The sequence below is a fragment of the Pelodiscus sinensis genome, chromosome 27, assembly GCF_049634645.1.
Source record: "Pelodiscus sinensis isolate JC-2024 chromosome 27, ASM4963464v1, whole genome shotgun sequence".
In the NCBI taxonomy this organism is placed as follows: Eukaryota; Metazoa; Chordata; order Testudines; family Trionychidae; genus Pelodiscus; species Pelodiscus sinensis.
Window position 1 is genome coordinate 884,731 of NC_134737.1, and position 17,451 is coordinate 902,181.

Below are 17,451 nucleotides of genomic sequence, written 5' to 3' on the forward strand. Positions count from 1 at the left end.
CAGTTGGCTGGCGAGGGCAGTGGGGACTGGGCCGGTGAGCAAGGGCAGCAACGAGAGCTGGGGGTGGCAACGCCCTTCCTTCCTGCTCCCGCTCCTGCCACTGCAAACACTTGCTCTCCTGGACACTGAGCTGAGGGGCAAAGGGCAGGCACACCCTCCAGCCATGCTGCAGAGGCGGCTGTGGCCAGGCTGGTGAAGCTGGGCCACCGGGTGCCAGGAAGCCTGCGCTGGAGGTTCTGTCGTGCGGAACCTCCCGTTGTCCTGCCAACGCCTGCGGCACAGGCCTCTCCGTGCGTGGCAGGGGGCTTGGACTCTGACAGCTGGGGGCTCCCTGCCTGTATTGCAGCAAAGTCCGTCCCCGCTGGTCTGAGGAACTGGCCTGGCAGCTCCCACCGCTCTGCCAAGCAGAACAAGTACTAGCGAGGCAGCCATGTTAGTCTGGGCTGGCTGAAACAAAAGGCAGGACGATGCAGCCCTGGAAAGACTAACACGATGGTTTGTTAGGGGATGAGCTTTCGGGGCCCAGACGGAGGAAGTGGGCCAGGCCCGGAAAGCTCATCACCTAACAAACCATCTTGCTAGTCTTTCCAGTGCTGCATCGTCCTGCCTCTTGTTCAAGCAGAACAAGGGCCTTCTCCGCAGCACACGCCAGGGGGCGTCCGTGCCTGCAGTTTGCTGGGCTGCCTTGTAACCTGTGGGCGGCAGGATCCCGGGATGGAGACAAACAGGATTCTTCACACCCCGCATGGTTCCTGGGGGCTGCACCTCCCAGCCCTCCAGCTCTGCGTTCTCCCCGGGCCCTCGGCACCATCTGCGGTGGCTTCAGCAGGCCAGCCATGTGTGCAGACCCCGCGGGGCAGGGACAGGGGTTCCCAGTGACCAGGCAGCCCCCTTTCAGCAAAGCAGTTCAGAGAAAACATCTTAGAGCAACAAGCCAGCCTAGGTGCCTGGCTGCCCAGCAGGACCCCCCTCCCTGCAGCTCTGGGGATGCTCGCTGCTTCGGGTTCCTCTGGAGCCTGCGGCCTGGTCAGCCTCTCCCTCATCAGGCTCCCCATGCCACTGGGCAAGTTAAGCTGCTCTGTGACTCAGTTTCCCCCTCTGTCAGTTTCGTGTGCTTAGGGCAGGGACTGACTTCCCGTGTCTGAGCAGCGCCCCCGGCCACAGAGCCCAGATCTTTGTAGTGGCCTCTCGGGGGTATAGTGATACAAAGCCTCACGCAGCACGTGGAACCTGCTCATCTGTGCTTCTAAGTCCAAGTCCAAGACCCCAGCCTGGAGTGCTGAATGCATTCAGCGTGTGTGCGTTCCCCTCCCTGGCTCTGTAGCCCGTGGCATGAAGGGACGCTGCTCCAATGAATTATCATTGTAATTTGCACTGATTTCCCATGTCACTTGGCCCCGAGACCAAGCTGATTTTGCTGATTAGGAACAGGCGGTTGAGATGTAATGGGACATTAGCCGTAGGCATGTGTGCATTGGAAGGAGGCAATAACCGGCACAAACAGCCCGCACGGGAATGCAACTTGCACCTGGCTCGGTGCCTTTCCTGCCAGCCCCAGGTCTGATCCGCATGTGTGAGGAGGGGAGCAGCCTGTGAGAGCAGGAAGCAGAGTCTCCTCCGAGCACGGGGATAAGACCACAAGTCAGTGACTTAGGCCTTGTCTACACTTACCAGGAGATCAGCGCGGGGATCGCTCTCTTGACCCGTTACATCGACCACTGATCGTGCTCCTGTCAGCACCGGTGCTCCAGCGGCTTGTGAGGAGTAAGGAAGTGGATGGGAGAGTTTCTCTCGCCCCCCTGCAATGGGAACACTGTAGTAACTTGAACGAAGGTACGTGGATTCCAGTTACGCTGTTTACCTAGCTGGAGTTGCATCCCTTTCGACAGGCTCAGCACTGAGCTAGATTGGCTCACGTTCTCTATGCTCACCTGAGCCTCGCAGCCCCCTGCAGCCAGTGCCGGAGCATCACGGAGCAGTGGCATGAGCAGTGTTAGCTCAGGCACTTGGCTGCCAGCTGGCCGGCGTGTAAAGCGGCACAACGGTGGAGCTAGAGGCTAGGGGAGGGGAAGAGAGGCAACGCTGGAGTGACCCCTCAAGCTGACACTGCAAGGAGAGAGCAATGGCCTCTCCCCCCTTGGGGCAAGGGCCAGCGTTGTGTGTTACGAGTGTCCAGCACATTGGGACCCTGGCCACCCTGGCTAGCCCCAGCATGCTTTGCTTCCCTGGCAGGCTGGCCAGTCTTGCTGTCACCCCACCTCTCTCGAGTGCCAGGCTCTGTGTGTGGAGCCTGGCTGCTGCTCTATGCACACGGGAGGGTTTTGTGCTGGTCGTGCTGAGCCAGGTGTTGGGAAAGATGAGCTCTCATATGTATTTCCCTGGGTTCCGGTCCTGCCTCTGCCACACACTCCCAATGTGACCCTGGGCATGTCACTTAATCTCTCATCATCTGTACAGACAGGGCTGTGTCCTTCCTCCCTCCCTCCTACCCCTTCTCCATCTGTCCACATGGCCTGGAAGCTGTTTGGGTCGGAGACGGTCTTTTGCCAGGTGTCTGTCAGGGTGGGAGCTAACTCTGTCTTGCTTCTCCCCAGGCACAGGTGGATGCATCTCACTGGCCCAACTCTCCTCGTGGGGAAGGTGAGTCAGAGAGGTGCTGGGACTTGCCCAATCCCCAGCGCCTGGGAGGGTGAATGGTTTGGCTCTTCACTAAAATAATTTCCTGCCCAACGTTCTGTGTTTTCATATGAGAGCATGAATCCATTGTTATGCATGGCGGAGAAGCTAATTTCTCCATTCATGCCTCCTGAGTGAGGGTCACGAGAGGCCCTGTAGTGTGACCAGCACCCGAGAGGAAAGAACGGCCGGGCTGTGATGGTTTTATCAGGCTGTGATTAGTTAGTGGATTAAGGATTCCTGTGAACAATAGATGCGAGTGACAGGAGTGTGCCGTGCACCGGGAGCATGTTAACGGACGATTGCAGTTTATTACCTCTTTCTTTTTCTCATCAAATGAATATTTTAAAAATTCTCCAGCGTTTGATCCTTTGTTAAGGCTGGAATTCGCATGTTTGCTGTTTTGTTCTGGTTACAATAGTAACCAGCTGATTTTCAGCAAAGGAACAGATGGTTCTTGCTACTCAACCTCAGCCAGAGTCCCTCTGCCTGTCAGTTATGATCTCACCAGCACGGTTTGGCACACCACTAGCCACAAGGTCAACTCTTTGTTTCCTGACAGGAAAAGTTCAGTGAATTGTTCGATTGTTAACCCCAAGGCTACGTCTACACTGCAGGCTTCTTGCACAAGAACTAGATCTTTCGCAAAAGTTCTTGTGCAAGAGCGCGTCCACGCTGCCATGCACTTTTGCACAAGAGAGTGCACACTGCCATGTGCTTTTGCACAAGAGTGCGTCCACACTGCCATGCGCTTTTGCATAAGAGAGTCCATACTGCTATGCGCTTTTGCACAAGAGCGCGTCCACGCTGCCATGTGCTTTTCCACAGGAGAGTCCACACTGCCATGCGCTTTTGCACAAGAGAGTCCACACTGCCATGTGCTTTTGCTAAAGAGTCCACACTGCCATGTGCTTTGCACAAGAGTGTGTCCACACTGCCATGTGCTTTGCACAAGAGTGCGTCCACACTGCCATGTGCTTTTGCACAAGAGAGTGCACACTGCCATGTGCTTTTGCGCAAGAGAGTCCACGCTGCCGTGTGCTTTTGCGCAAGAGAGTCCACGCTGCCATGTGCTTTTGCGCAAGAGAGTCCACACTGCTGTGTGCTTTTGCACAAGAGCGCATCCACGCTGCCATGTGCTTTTGCACAAGAGAGTCCACATTGCCATGAGCTTTTGCACAAGAGCGCGTCCACGCTGCCATGTGCTTTTGCGCACGAGAGTCCACACTGCCATGCGCTTTTGCAGAACAGCGCGTCCACACTGCCATGTGCTTTTGCGCCAGAGCGTGTCCACACTGCCATGTGATTTTGCGCAAGAGCACGTCCGTACTGCCATGTGCTTTTGCACAAGAGAGTCCACACTGCCATGTGCTTTTGCACAAGAGCATGTCCACACTGCCATGTGCTTTTGCGCCAGAGCGTGTCCACACTGCCATGTGATTTTGCGCAAGAGCACGTCCGTACTGCCATGTGCTTTTGCACAAGAGAGTCCACACTGCCATGTGCTTTTGCACAAGAGCATGTCCACACTGCCATTGACACTCTTGTGCAAGGAAGCTCTCATAGCCATTCACAGAATGGCCATCAGAACACCTTTGCTTTTTCTGATAGGGGTTTCTTGCGCAAGAAACCTGTTGTCCGTCCATACACGCCTTTTTGCTCAAGAGCTCTTGCACAAGGCTTATTCTTCATAGAAAGAAGAAAAACTCTTGCGCAAAAAGCCCTGTCTTCTGACAATCTCCTGTACTTTTTCTTGTGCAAAAACTCTGCAGTGCAGACGTAGCCCAAGAGAGCAGTGACACCAGCTTCTTTTCAGTGTGCAGTGAAAGCCACTTGCTGCAAAATCACATCCTTGGAATTCATACTTCCTATGTGTAGTGACCTTAGATGGATAATGATGGACTGCCTGCATGAAGAGCTGTGCCAGTTCCTTCTGTGATGGCCATGTGTCATTCTTTTCACCCGTTGGCTTTGCTGCTGCAAAGCAGCCACAGGTTCACTGCTTCTGGGAGTGCTACCGTGGCCGAGAAAAAGGTGAGTCCAAGAGAACTGATCTCCAGCCAAGTGAAGGCTTTAAAGGTCTGCAGTCAGATGCTATGGGGCAGCTTGTACAGGGCATGGGAGATAGAATCATGGAACACTAGAACTGGAAGGGCTCTTGAGAGTCATCCAGTCCAGTGCCTGCCCTCACGGCAGGACCAAGCACCATCTAGCCCATCCCTGACAGGTGTCTGTCCAACCTGCTCTGAAATATCCCCAGTGATGGAGATTCCACAACCTCCCCAGGCAATTAGTTCCAGATGATTTGCTTTGGTCTTGCTGCCCATGTGGTGCATGCTGGAGTAACTACAGCTTCCTTCAGATCTTCATGCTCTGCATTGGCTCCTCCGCCTGGCGGGTCAGATTGCCTTAGCCTCATCTGAGTGACCTGCAGCAGTCCTACTTCGCTGGGCTCCAAAGAAACAGACTTTGCATCTTATTCCCTTGATTTTTAAATAGTTAAGTCACCCCTATTCCTGAGCCCTAGCCATGGCACGAAGAAGGATGCGTGTCAGACGTTCATAGCACCAGGTAGGATTTATGGGGCCATACGCAGCACTATTGAACTGGTGGCCCTACCCCCGATGGCAGCTTAAGGGGGGCAACTTTTAAGAGACTTGATTTTCTAATCTTCAGCAGCACACTAATGAAATGTTTGTAAAACAAATTGTAAACTAAGCGCCTGTCGAATAACACAGTAAATCCAGAAACTGCCAGGACATACCTGGGTTGGCAAATGCCTGTTCAATGGCTTCATTGCCACTGGAATGGCTCTTGCACAGGTTCAGTGTGCTGCTAAGAGGGCTGCCAGGCTGTGTCACTTGTAGTTAACCAGCTCCTCTCCGGAGAAAGCGGAGCCACAGAGCAGGGATAGGGAGAGGCAGGTGGGAGGGCATTAAGACCCAGCGGTGCCCCAAATTTTCAGATACCCTACACAGCTGTGTATTCTGCATACTGGTAAGGATGGCCTTAGCACCAGCAACCTAATCTATGTGCTTCTTGTGTGCCTCTATGTACATCTCCCTTCTACAACCCAGCACTTGTTCCCTGCTCACTGCACACGTTTCCCATCACTGCCTGCTCTCCACCCAGACAACAGCAGCTGCAGTCCTGCAATGCAGTGATCTTTGTAGATGCTGCATGAAAGATTTTCCCAGAAGACAAGAAATCCCACTAACCCCATGTCTTACCAGACCCTGGGGAAACAGAACCATGGCCTGTTTCTGAGAGGCCCTGGAAGTCTTTCTGTTGGTAAACCTCATGCAGATTTAATTCTGCACAAATAACTATCGAAACAAAAGGAGGCATTTAGATAGGATGTATATTTACTCATCCACCATGGCCTGCTTCAAGAGGAGTCACATCAGTTCTTCATTCGCAGTCCTGGCCATGTTTCAGGCTGATGTCAGTCTTGGAAATAACACCAGCTGGAGAAAGACACTAAGGGCTTGTCTCCACTACATAGTGGATCCACGCTGCAACAATTGATCTACCAGCCGTTGATTTATCACAGCTGCTTCGACATGATAAATTGACCTCCGAGCACTCTCCCGTTGACTCCAGTACTCCACCAGGATGAGGAGAGTAGGCGGAGTCCACGGGAGAGCAGCTGACACCGTTACTGCCTGGAAAACACCTCGCTACGTGGGTCGAAGTATGTGGACTGTTTGGTAGCTGAAGTTGCGTATCTTAAATTGACGGGGGATCATAATGTAGACGAGACCTAAGTTATGGGAGCAAGAGCTCGAGTTCTCCAGCAACTTGCTTTTGCACCTTCTCTTCAGAGCAGGGTGCGGGGTGCAGGGAATGCCTGAGCAGGGAGGGGTCACACAGGAAAGTCAGGAAAGACAAAAGCTCCCTGTCACCTGTGAGTGAGCATGTCACACAGCGACCACTCCAGACTTGGCATCTCGGGCCTTATCCTCAGAGGCAACCTGCACAGCGTCTTCGAAAGAAGCACCAGGAAGCTGACATTCAAAACTTAGCTCGATACTAAACGTGGTGGACTGAGCAGACCCTGAGTTGATGGCCTGTCACAACAGTCAGTAACGCAGGGATCCCCATTGTGTTCTGTGACTTCAGGGGGGTTTATGGGCCACTTCACCTCCATGTGTCCCTGCTTGTCTTTAACTGTAATGCTCTGCACACCTTTCCCAGGCCTGAGGAGGAGCCTGGACGCTCATCTCTCTCCCCAGCAGAAGCCGGTCCAAGAAAAGCGTTTCCCTCCACTGCCCATGGCACAGTTCTGCTTCTGGGCCAGGCTTGGTTTAATGATCACCAGAAGCTTGGACACCTCCAAGGCATGCAAGCAGCAGCAGGTGACTGGAGGGCCCTGCCTGAAGGAGGCAGAGAAGTGACTCCAGCCCCCCATGCAGGGGAGAAAAGTGGGCTCGGAAGCAATGTTGTCAGAGGGGAGTCACCGTCTGCTCTGGGAGCTTTGACAGGGAGACCGCCTGCAAGCCGCATGCCAAGGAAACCCGAGGGCGAGGCCATCTCTCCATGGCGAGAGCAAGGCTAGGCCAGGATGCGGGAGAGGAGGAACCCAGCTGACCTCTTCTCAGCCTGCTCTCATCAGGAGTGGTCCAGAAGAGCCCCTGGCAGCACAGCCCCCTCCCCTTGTGCTCCTGACCATCATGGGTTCGCTGTGTCCCTTGCCACCCGTGTATAATCCGTTGCAGGCAGCATCTGGAGGATGCATGCGAGCACCACAGCACACTCAATGGAGCAGTTCCTAGGGCCTGCGTGCAGAACACGAGCCTTGGATGCACATTCACTCTGACCTTCCTTCCTCGCTGGCTAGCCTGTTCTCGTCCCGACCCAGGACTGCCCAGTCCTTTGCATTTGGAGCAATTGGCTTTCTGAAAGCTGCCCAGCCTGGCACTTCCGTTCATCTCCTGCTCCAAACAGCCCCAGCCACGACGCAGCAGCCTGCATTTCCCAGCCTGCCACGGCACTGAAAGGCTGCTGCGCAGCATGTGGCCATGTGCTTTGCGCAGCCGGGACCGCTCATTTCTGCTCTGGTGCTTTGCTTTGTCCGCACCAGGTCCTGGGGACTGAGCCGTCCGAGTCACCAGCGCCTGGGATTAATGGGAAGACGTTTCCTCCATTTGAGATGAATTCTGAGCCTGTCTGGGCTGGCGAGGAGCTGTGAGTGCAAGGTGGAGTGGGCCTCCCAGCCGCTCCTCTCCACTGCAGCCTGGCGCTTTTGTCCCACGCTTATGATGGAGAGTGAATGTTCCGCTGAGACGCATCCTGGAAGCGTCACCCGGCCCCTCAGGCAGGAGCAGAATCTGGTGCAAGTGCGAGAGGAAAAGCCCCTCTGAGATCTTGTGCAGCCAGTGCGTAGGGCGCGTAGGAACGTCCGGCGGGAAGGGATCGCCAGCTGTTAGCAAGCTCACTGAGGGAGGACCCAGTAACCCTTGGCCACCCCGGCAGGTGTCTGTCCAACCTGTTCTTAAACACCCCCAACCGTGGGATTCCACAGCCTCCACTGGATGCCTATTGCAGAGCGGTACGTTTGTGGTTGGAAAGGGGTTCCTGTTATCTCACCTAAACCTCCCTTGCTACAGATTCAATCAGCAAAGGGCAGCCTAGGCTAGCGAGTGGGCCATGCGAGTGCCCCTCCTTCATCTCAGTGGGCCACAAGGTTGCTGTGACCAAGACAGTCACCCAGGATAAGGGAGTTTTGCTAACTGTGCTCACCCCCCTGGAATTTGTGGGATGCACTGGTTGAGTCACAGCAGCACTGTGATCGGACGCATGGCTCTCACACTGTGTGCAATCAGCACACACCTCACTTCACGTAGTTCAGACCATGCTTCCCTAGTTCGCTCGGGAAAATGCCATACAGGGCTGTGCCAGATGCCTTCCTAAAACCAAGATCTCTGGTGTCTGCAGCTTCCCCACCAGCTACTAGGCCAGGAACCTGGCCAGAGAAAGAAATGAGGTTGATTTGGCATGGTTTGTCCGTGGCAGATCCACGCTGGCTGCTCATTATAACCCCATTACCCTCACAGATTGTTCAGTCATTTGTTCCAGGTAGTGACGTTAACCTGACTGGACCACGGTCCACTTTGTTCCCCTCTAAGGAGAGGTGCAATGTTTGCCCTTCTCCAGTCCTGTGGGACTTCCCCCAGCCTGCAGGAGCTCTCAGTGACCTTGCTAATGGCCAGTGCGTTCCTGAACTGCTAAAGGCTGCTCCAGGAAGAACAGGCTGGGAGATGTTCCAGCCTCTGCTGTGGAGCCAGGGGCCCCACCTAGAAGCAGTGGTGCTAATAAGCATCCTTCTCCAAGAGGCGCACAGGGCCAGGAGTGCCATGACAAGGACAGATGCCCGACTTCCTGGCCAAGGAATCCATCCCCACAATTGCTGGCCTGGGCTGGCCAAGCAGGGCTTTCTGGGCCTGTGCACTGGGCAGTCTGTTCCTCTCCTTGGCGTGGTGGGAGGGCTGCTGGCACCGGGAAGACGTCCCTGTTAGACTCACGTGCGGGGCAGCGGAGAGCCTGAGCGTCGCAGATCAAAGCAGAGAAGTCTGGCGGGGCCGCGGTATGGTCACGCCGTTTACACGCAGAGGGGGAGAAGCCAGACAACAGGGGCCTCGGGGCCTGAGCGCAGGCTAGCTCGTCTGCTGGCGGAGCCCTGCCCTGCCAGGCAATGGGCTTGTGCCCGATTGCCGAAGGAGGGGAGTTTGCTGCTGCAGTTCTCAGTTGATCCAGAAGGGGCATCGGTTCAGCCGGCCGTGGCTATCGGGCGCGTGTCTCTGTGCAGGGAGACGTGGACTGGGCTGGCGTGTCAGTAGCGCCGGGGATCCCGCCTTTGTTTCTGGATGAATAACCCTGCCCACTGCCAGCGCGCCCGCCTCCGCGATCTCCCTCTGCTCGGGCAGGGTGGTCGTGTGCATTCCTGGCCTTGGCATGTGACGGGCTTGCTCCTGCAGGGGCGCCGCCTGCTGGCCTCATGCCAGAGCAACTCTCTCGCCATACGGCTCCCGCCTACGGGCTGCCAGGGGCCTTTCTTCCCGAACAAGTTCTGTCCGGTTCCAAGAAACCAGCCACAGATCCCAGGACCTTCTGGACCTTACCCACAAATCAGGCTGGGCCAGTCCTTTAGCATCTACCATCTAAAGGTTTATTACTACGAGAAAGAAAAGCCTGAGAGTGAGGTTGCTAAAGTATCCTACGTCACATGCACCGAATCTCCCAGTCCTCGATGCAGGCTCTAGCAGAGATGTTACAGCTGCTGGCTTAAAAGTCCTTGTGGCACATCCTAGGATCAGGATGGGTCCACAGGTCTTCCCGGCTTGTGATCCCCTGCGAGGCTGCCCCTGGGGTCAGGAGCAGATCTGAGACCACATGGCCTGTTTATCCCTCCTTCCTGATTTCTTCCAAGCTGGAGGGAGTCACATGGCCAGTGGCCAGGTGTGTCTTTGGCCTTCAGAGGCCCATTGTCCCCTGGAGCTTCGCTCATTAGCATGTCCATAGGCAAACATTCCTAGCCCATTAGTCAAGCCCATTCAGAGAGATTCCTGTCTCCATCCAGAGTACAGATCCCTAACACCACACACAGACATTGTACAGATCTATGAAGAGCAGATGTAGAATCAGTAGAAAGTAGCTTTTGTTTGACCCTCCCATGGCCCCTTTGTACCACTTTTGGGGCAAACACTCCCCTATGGGTGCAGCAGTGACCCGGCTGCTCCCCTCACATTCCACTAACTTGACAGTGGCTCTGCTTCTCCCATGGGCATTCGCTCCAGCTGGAGAGAAGGGTGCGGCCGGAGTCCTGGAGGGACTTGCACTTACCCCGCTCAAACTGTGCCGAGTTCTTTGGCTGGGAACGGCCTGGTCCCTGTGGGCTGGCCAGCGGAGTCAGCGCTGTGCCTCTCCCAAAGGTCAGGCAGCCGGGCACCTGTTGTCAAGGGCTGACTGCCAGGGGTCCGGTTCCCAGTGCAGCTGGGCTCGCCACATCCCCCTCCCTGCCACTGAGCACACATGAAAGTGGAAGCTCCCGGCTCCAGCCTCCCCGGCTGCAGGGAACTCTTGGACACCTCCAGAGCCCCGTGCACCCAGCTGTGGTGGAGCCCCGGCCCCCCTTGCCCTGCCGTGCTAATTAAGCTGGGAAAGGTCAGGGATCCATAATTCATGGCAGGCTGCTCAAAGGAATTCCTCCAGCACAGCCGGGTCCCCCAGTTTAAGGAAGCGATCTCACCCTCCCGCGGCTCTCAGGGCCCACTTTCTGCACTAACTGTGTTGGGAAAATCAGAGCCGCACAGAACATTGGCCAGGCCCCCGCCCCATTCGAGGTGGGGAAGGGAGAATAGTCCCCGCTGTGGCTGCTGCTCTGCAGGACCTCTGCTCAGCTGAACAGCTGCCTGGCGACCGGGGAGTTGGCCCTGAGGAGGGGGCCAACTGGCCACTGGTTGTGGCAGGCCCCCTTTGTGAATGCCATCTCAAGGGACGTGTCCCAGGGGCGTGAGGGCGATGGGCCAGGCTGGGTGCAGGGAGAGGAGCTGGCTCTCCCGGGGGGTGCAGGTCAGGATCCATCTCCTAGCCTGCTGTGGCATGACCCAGGCGCACTGCAGGGCAGGTAGCACAGCTTGGGAGGCTCGCGCTGGCCGACGGGGAGTTACAGCTGAGCCATCCCGGGGCAGGTACCAATGTGCGGAGGCCGGGCCTCCGGCAGGCCCGGCAAAGAAACCCACGGGCTCGGGCGTGGGCTCTGCACAGAATAGGAGCTTTAGGCCCTGGGGCCAGTGAGTTGCAGCCACCCTGGTCCTGCTGCGAGACCTTCCTCTTGGCTGAGTGTGCCCTGTTCTCCCAGCGTGGCCTGACCACGGGTGCTGCCCCGCCCCAGTGCTGCGCCACACATGCCTGGGCAGGGCTGGCACGGCCGGGGAGAGCTGAGCAAAGAGGCCACAGAGCCCAGCAAGGACTTTGCTCGGCTGTCCCCTTCTGTGCTGCTGCAATCTGGCCAATGGCCAGGCGTTGGACACAGGCTCTTGCTGAGCTCTGGCCGAGCCTGGAGGCAGGGCTCGGAGCAGGTGTCTCTGCGGCAATGCCCCGGGGGGTCTCCCTGCCCCCCAAGATCTGTGGAGTCGCTTGGGCAAAGAAATCCACGAGGAAGGGGATCAGCGATTCCTCAGCCGACTTCCAGAGTAAGTGGGTCCCAGCCCTCTTGCCCTGCCTGCTCCTCGGGGTGTGGGCATGCTCTCGTCTATGGCTTGTACTGCATTGGGCACATTGGTCCTGCTTAGCAAACAGAACACGAGGAGCTCAGTGTTCATGCAGCAGCATTTGTCATCCCCCGGCGTCCCCGGGGCAGCACTGGCTCGTGAGAGCAGAGACCCTGGCACTCGGCGCTACTTTCATTCTCCAAAGGACGTCCAGCGTAGACTTCCCAGCAAACTGCCTTGCCATGCAAGGGGCACAGAACGCTTTGCATGGGGTTCTCTGCGAGCTCACAGTAATGGGGGCAAGGGAGGAGTAGGGTCCCACGTGTGTCCTACAAGAGGCGCCATGTCTGCTTGGGCAGCCACCCTGGAGAGATTGACACGCTGCCCAGCGCTCCCACAGCTGGCAACCTATGTTTCTGTTGGTGCACATCTGCATATGTCCAGTGCACACAACATGTATTCTGCTTATGGACAGACACAATGAGAGGGAAGATTGGTGGCGAGGGATATCTGCTACCTCTGAGAGAATGGGAAGAGACGAGACTGCAGCGCTGTGGGGAGAGCAGGTAACAAGACTCTGGGGATTTCTGAATCGAGCAGCAAAGTCCCAGGATGGCAGGGACACACCCCGGGGAGATGAGATGCCGTGAAAACTCTTGCGATGCTGGCAAAGCACTGCTGTCTGCACTGTGTTCTCCTGGCCTGGCTGCCATGTCTCCTCCTTGGCTAGATGCTTCCCGTTGCTACCACAGTGCAGATACCTCTCCTTGTCCGAGGCGCGGAGTGTCGCCAGCACCGCTACTGCCATGGGCCTGGAGTGGGGCATCGTCAAGCTGCTTCCTTAAAGTTCACTGAAGCTTCTTGTCCCTGAACCAAAGAAGGGATCTCACAAATGCCTTTTGTTCTGAGCTTTTGCCAAGACGACATTGCACCAGCAGCGGGCTAATGGGGCCACTCAGAGCTGCAGATCGGGGATGGTGGTTCCCTGAGAAAGAGGGGAGCTGTCAAAGTGCAGGAGGGGGTACGTCTTTCTTGCTGTTCTCCACTGCCTCCTCCACTGGCAAGTCTGGAACGTGGTGCCAGTTTAAGATCGGCTCGTTGTACTTGGACACCGTGAGCAGTGCCAGGCCTGCCTACCCTTGCGCTGAGCTGCAGAGCTAGGCTTTCTGGTGCTCTGTGCACACTGCCAACTCTGCTCCATTTCTACAATTTACACTCAAGGTGTTCCAGACTATTAACGCTCTTTACAAAGTTGCAGTCTGCTTTGTAAAGGACAAACAGATCAGGGCCGTAGGTCGATGAGATGCAGGACAGGTTCCGTGGGGTGTCAAGTGCCCTCAGTTTCTGGGGCGTATATGGTAGGGTTGGCTCTTTTTTAAAGCCAGTCATGTTTTGCATTTGGATCTGTGGCAGAACTGGTGCCGTCAGCTCCTACCTGTCCAGAGAAAGATGGCATGCTGTTTGCCAGCTAGACTGTCTTCTTCTGGCAGACGTTTGAGACAAACCTGTAACATTGACATAGGGATGGATCTGTCCCCTCTACTCAAGGAAGGCTCCTAGTGCCAGCCAACGCTGGAGGCAGGAGACTTGCTGAAGTAACCTGGGCTACTTTGTGAAGGGATCTGTCTTTAGGCCAAAAGAGAAAACATTAAACTCTTGGACTTCCCTCTATTTTGATATTTTACAATTAGAGGCGTGTTCATTCAAGATCATTAAACCATCACACAATAAGAGAAAGCATGGGCATAGAAAGCGTATTTCTCTAAATATCACCAAAGCATTTAGCATGTATTGCAGAACACACGAGATATATGGGAATGTCAAATTCCCTGTTAACTTACAGATGAAATGGGTTGAGATATGCTAGTTGGGTAGAATGGAAATGTATTGCTGCATTTGGGAAAATATGGCTTCTGATTTAACAGAGACTGTGTCGCTTCCATCGGCTAACGTAACACAATACTGTCACAAAATCACACAAGTTCTGGCATATGTGCTGTGACGTGCCTGTTAAACCAAGAGATGTGGGCTCGGCCGGATCTGGCTCATTCTGAGGAAAAGATGAAAGAAAATGGACCCTATTACTGGGGACGTCTTAGTTTGGATGTTCATGGAGCCATTACTAGTGCTGTGCCTGGAAATGGAGGTCTTGGGTGTACGGCAATATTGCTGCACGCTTCATTACTTGCAGATTGTTCTGAAATAACCTGGAAGAAAAATGAGGGGCAAGTTTGCCATCTTTCAGGAGTGGGGAAAACACGTGTGGACAAAGCATTGTGCTTGTGGTGGCTTGGTCAACATTTCTGTTGTCAGACTGTGCCAAAGTCATGAGTTGGCTCCAATAGCCCTAAGGTACTAGGCGCCTACTGCTTTGCACATGAATAGCGAGTGGTCATTTCGAAGAGGTGAGCTATGTGGGGGGTATCCTTTATTTGGCTAACTTCTACTGATGGAAGGTACCAGCGCTCAAGCTTCACAGTGCTCTTCTGTAGGTGTGGAGAGGGAAACCTGCATGTCTGAGCTGTGCACCAGGTGGGCAGGTTGTGAGGCATAAGGGTAAATGTGTGCCCACGTCAAATGAAGCGGGAGATTGAGAGCTGGTAATTGGTAAGCAGAAGAGCCTTACACTTGGAATGAGACAAGCAGGTAATTAAGGATTAACAAGCCGTGGCTCGTGTTATAAATTGTAATGAACCATGAAACCAGTGGCTCCGTTGAGCACGTGGTTTTCCTGGATCTTGGAAGGTGCGTGGGGGGGGGGGGGTATCCATCATCGTGGCAGTGGAGATACGTCTGCGGCTTTTGGATTTGTGCTGGCAGGGTCTGGTGTCACTTTGAGTGGGTGGGTCTGCTCTGTGGGGAGCTTGCAGGGTGGAAGAGGGGGTGCAGGAAAGGGTGTGGTCCCTCTGGAGCATGGGTTGTAAGTGTTTGCTGACCCCCAGGGATGGAGCAGGCAATGGTATTAGGAAGGCAGGATAAGGGATGTCCTTAAGGTAGGGAGGTGGGGTGGGTTCGGGAGTGGCCTAGTTCATAGGGCATTTGCCTGGGAGTGCACAATGGTCAGCCCGAGTCCCCGTCCCATCCCGCGCACCCAGGTAGCTGCTGGGGGCCCAACACCCCCGGCACCCTCAGCAAGCGTGGGATGGTAAGTGACAGTTAGGAGTGTGTAGTCAGGTTTTTCCCCAGGTTCCACCAGCATATTTTGGTCCATGGACATTAAATGAACTTGAAGCTGCGAGCAGCGTCCTGAGCCAGCGCCTTCCTACAGCAACCGAGGGTGCCCCGCGTTTGGGGCAGTGTGAGGTAACACCCTGTGCGCAGCTCCAGGTCCTGGGACGTGGGAGGCCGGAGGAGTTGCCACTGGATACAGCTGGAAATGGCAGACGAGGATCTGCTTACGCCCAGCAGCAGCTGCCGTGGCCTGGCTGAATAAAGGGCCTGGGAAGTCCATGGCAGGCGGAGCTACTCCCTTTGACAGCAGAATTCGCCGGCTGGACTGAGTCTGTCCTGAGAGACGAGCAGCGTCTGGCACGTGCCCTGCTCCCCCCAGACAGGCAGGACCCCCGCAAGCAGGCCTCCCATGTCGATAATCTCTTCGCTCTCTGCGCTGGCCTGCTTGCAAAGGGAGGAGCCGTGGGAGCTGTAAGTCTGTAACAGCCGCGCGGCGCAGACAGACCCCATTAAGTTCCCATTGTAAGAATCCAGTCTGTCACTTTAATGAGTGCTTCCTACAATTACTTAGGAGGAAATTGGTTTGTAGCCCCCACCGGGCATGTTCCAGGTGCAAGGAGAGGGGCTCTAAGGAGCCTCTGCTGGATTCGTACTGTTTTGTCGTTTCATCTTTCAGATGACTAGGCGGCTGTTTCCTGCCCTGTGCTCATCTCAGGTTCTGATTTTCTGTTTTTGTGAAGCTTCCCCCTTTTCAGCACGTGTTACTTATTGCTTGCTCTCCACTCGCGCTGGCCATGCACGCTGCACGGCCACATTCATCACAGCCACTGCAAACGACTTCCTGTGTATGGAAAATTGCAATTGTGCGTTCCCCTAATGACACATTGTCATGTATCAATACCAAATCCCCAAGCCTCTCTAGGTAGTTTTATCACCTCCCTCCTTGAATCAGCCCCGTTTGTTGCCATGCGAATGAGGAACATTCGGGAGCGAAGGAAAGCCTTGTGGCAACACAACTGCATGTAACGCTCCAGTGAACGGGAGGAGCTGGGGCCAGGACTCACCAAGCGAGAGCCTCGCTGTGGGGCCGCGCCCCGCCCCGCTCTTTGGTAGTGAATGATCAGCAGGCCAGCTCGGCTCAGATTCTGGAAAGCACCCCCACCCCAGACAGCACTGACATGTGAAGTCACTGGAGATTAAGGTCATGCTGGAGGTTGCGCACGTGCGCAGAACTGGGGCATCCTTCTGGGGAGCAGAGCAGTCCCGGGGCATTAGACAAGCAGTCGACAGCTTCAGAGTCTGGGCATTGGGATTTATGGTTCCCAAAGTGTCAGGCTCTGAGAGCGGCCGCACTGGGTCAGACCAAAGGTCCCTCTCGCCCAGGGTCCTGTCTGCCGACAGCGGCCAACGCCAGGTGTCCCACAGAGAACAAACAGATCAGGAAATCATCAAGTGATCCCTCCCCTCCTGCCCATTCCCAGCTTCTGGCAAACAGGCCAGGGACACCATCAGGGTTCCCTCTAAGCTGCGCGGCAGCCCAGCTTCCCAGGTGATTAATCAGACCCGCCCAGTCAGAGGCTCAGGGCCCCGCGCAGCTTAGACTCTAGGGAACACTGGACACTATCCGTGCCCATCCTGGCTAATAGTCATCAGTGGACCCCATGAATGTATCTAGTACTTTGTTATAGTCTTGGCCACCACAACATCCTCTGGCAAGGAGTTCCACAGGTTGGCTGTGTGTTATGTGGGAAAAATACTCCCTTTTGTTTGTTTTAAACCTACTGCCTATTGATTTCAAGTGGTGACACATAACTCTTGTGTCATGAGACAGAGTAAATAACACTTCCTTATTGACTTTCTCCAACTAGTAATGATTTATAGACCTCTATCATATCCTCCCCATAGTGGTCTCTTTTCCAAGCTGAAAAGTCCCCGTCTTATTTATCTCTCCTCCTATGGCAGCTGTCCTATAGCTGTAATCATTTTTGTTGCCCCTTTCTGAACCTTTTCCAGTTCCAATATATCTTTTTGAGAAGACATGCCCACATCTGCACACAGTATGGGTGTACCATGGATTTATCACAGTCCACGGGCCCTCTGCAGCGGGGGCCCATCCCTGGCCCTGCAGCCCCACTGGGATCATTTGAGGCCCCTGAGATGCCCACTGAGATGCTGAAGATACCAGTGAGCCTGCCTACTCTGCCAGCCTGGGCCCCTTTTAATCTGTCTTGCTGAGCCAGGCACCAACACCTCCTCCTGCAAGGAGGTGTTATCTGTTCATTAGCAGTGTTAATGAAGCTAATTAAGTCAGGCTGGATGTGTCCCATTCATAGATTTGATGTGGAAATGTGAATATCAAAGGCAAGGGAAAATGCCTTTTTGTAGTTGTACG

At 55.0% G+C, this 17,451-nt stretch overlaps 1 protein-coding gene across 8 annotated transcripts in view; it reads left to right on the forward strand.

Moving 5' to 3' along the window:
- SYT6 (synaptotagmin 6) overlaps positions 1-17,451 on the forward strand; it is a 110,963-nt gene that overhangs the window by 18,590 nt on the left and 74,922 nt on the right. For 6 of the 8 annotated variants that reach the window (XR_012897903.1, XM_075910403.1, XM_075910400.1 and 3 more), the window contains exons 2-3: positions 1,675-1,833; positions 2,595-2,640. Coding sequence is in view for 3 of the 8 variants with exons in the window: in XM_075910400.1 (XP_075766515.1) it covers positions 1,675-1,833; positions 2,595-2,640 (205 nt within the window). In the remaining 5 variants the exon portion in view is untranslated. Of the gene's footprint in view, positions 1-1,674; positions 1,834-2,594; positions 2,641-4,443; positions 4,711-17,451 lie in introns of those variants that run through there. The other 2 variants (XM_075910404.1, XM_075910405.1) reach the window with 1 other exon arrangement.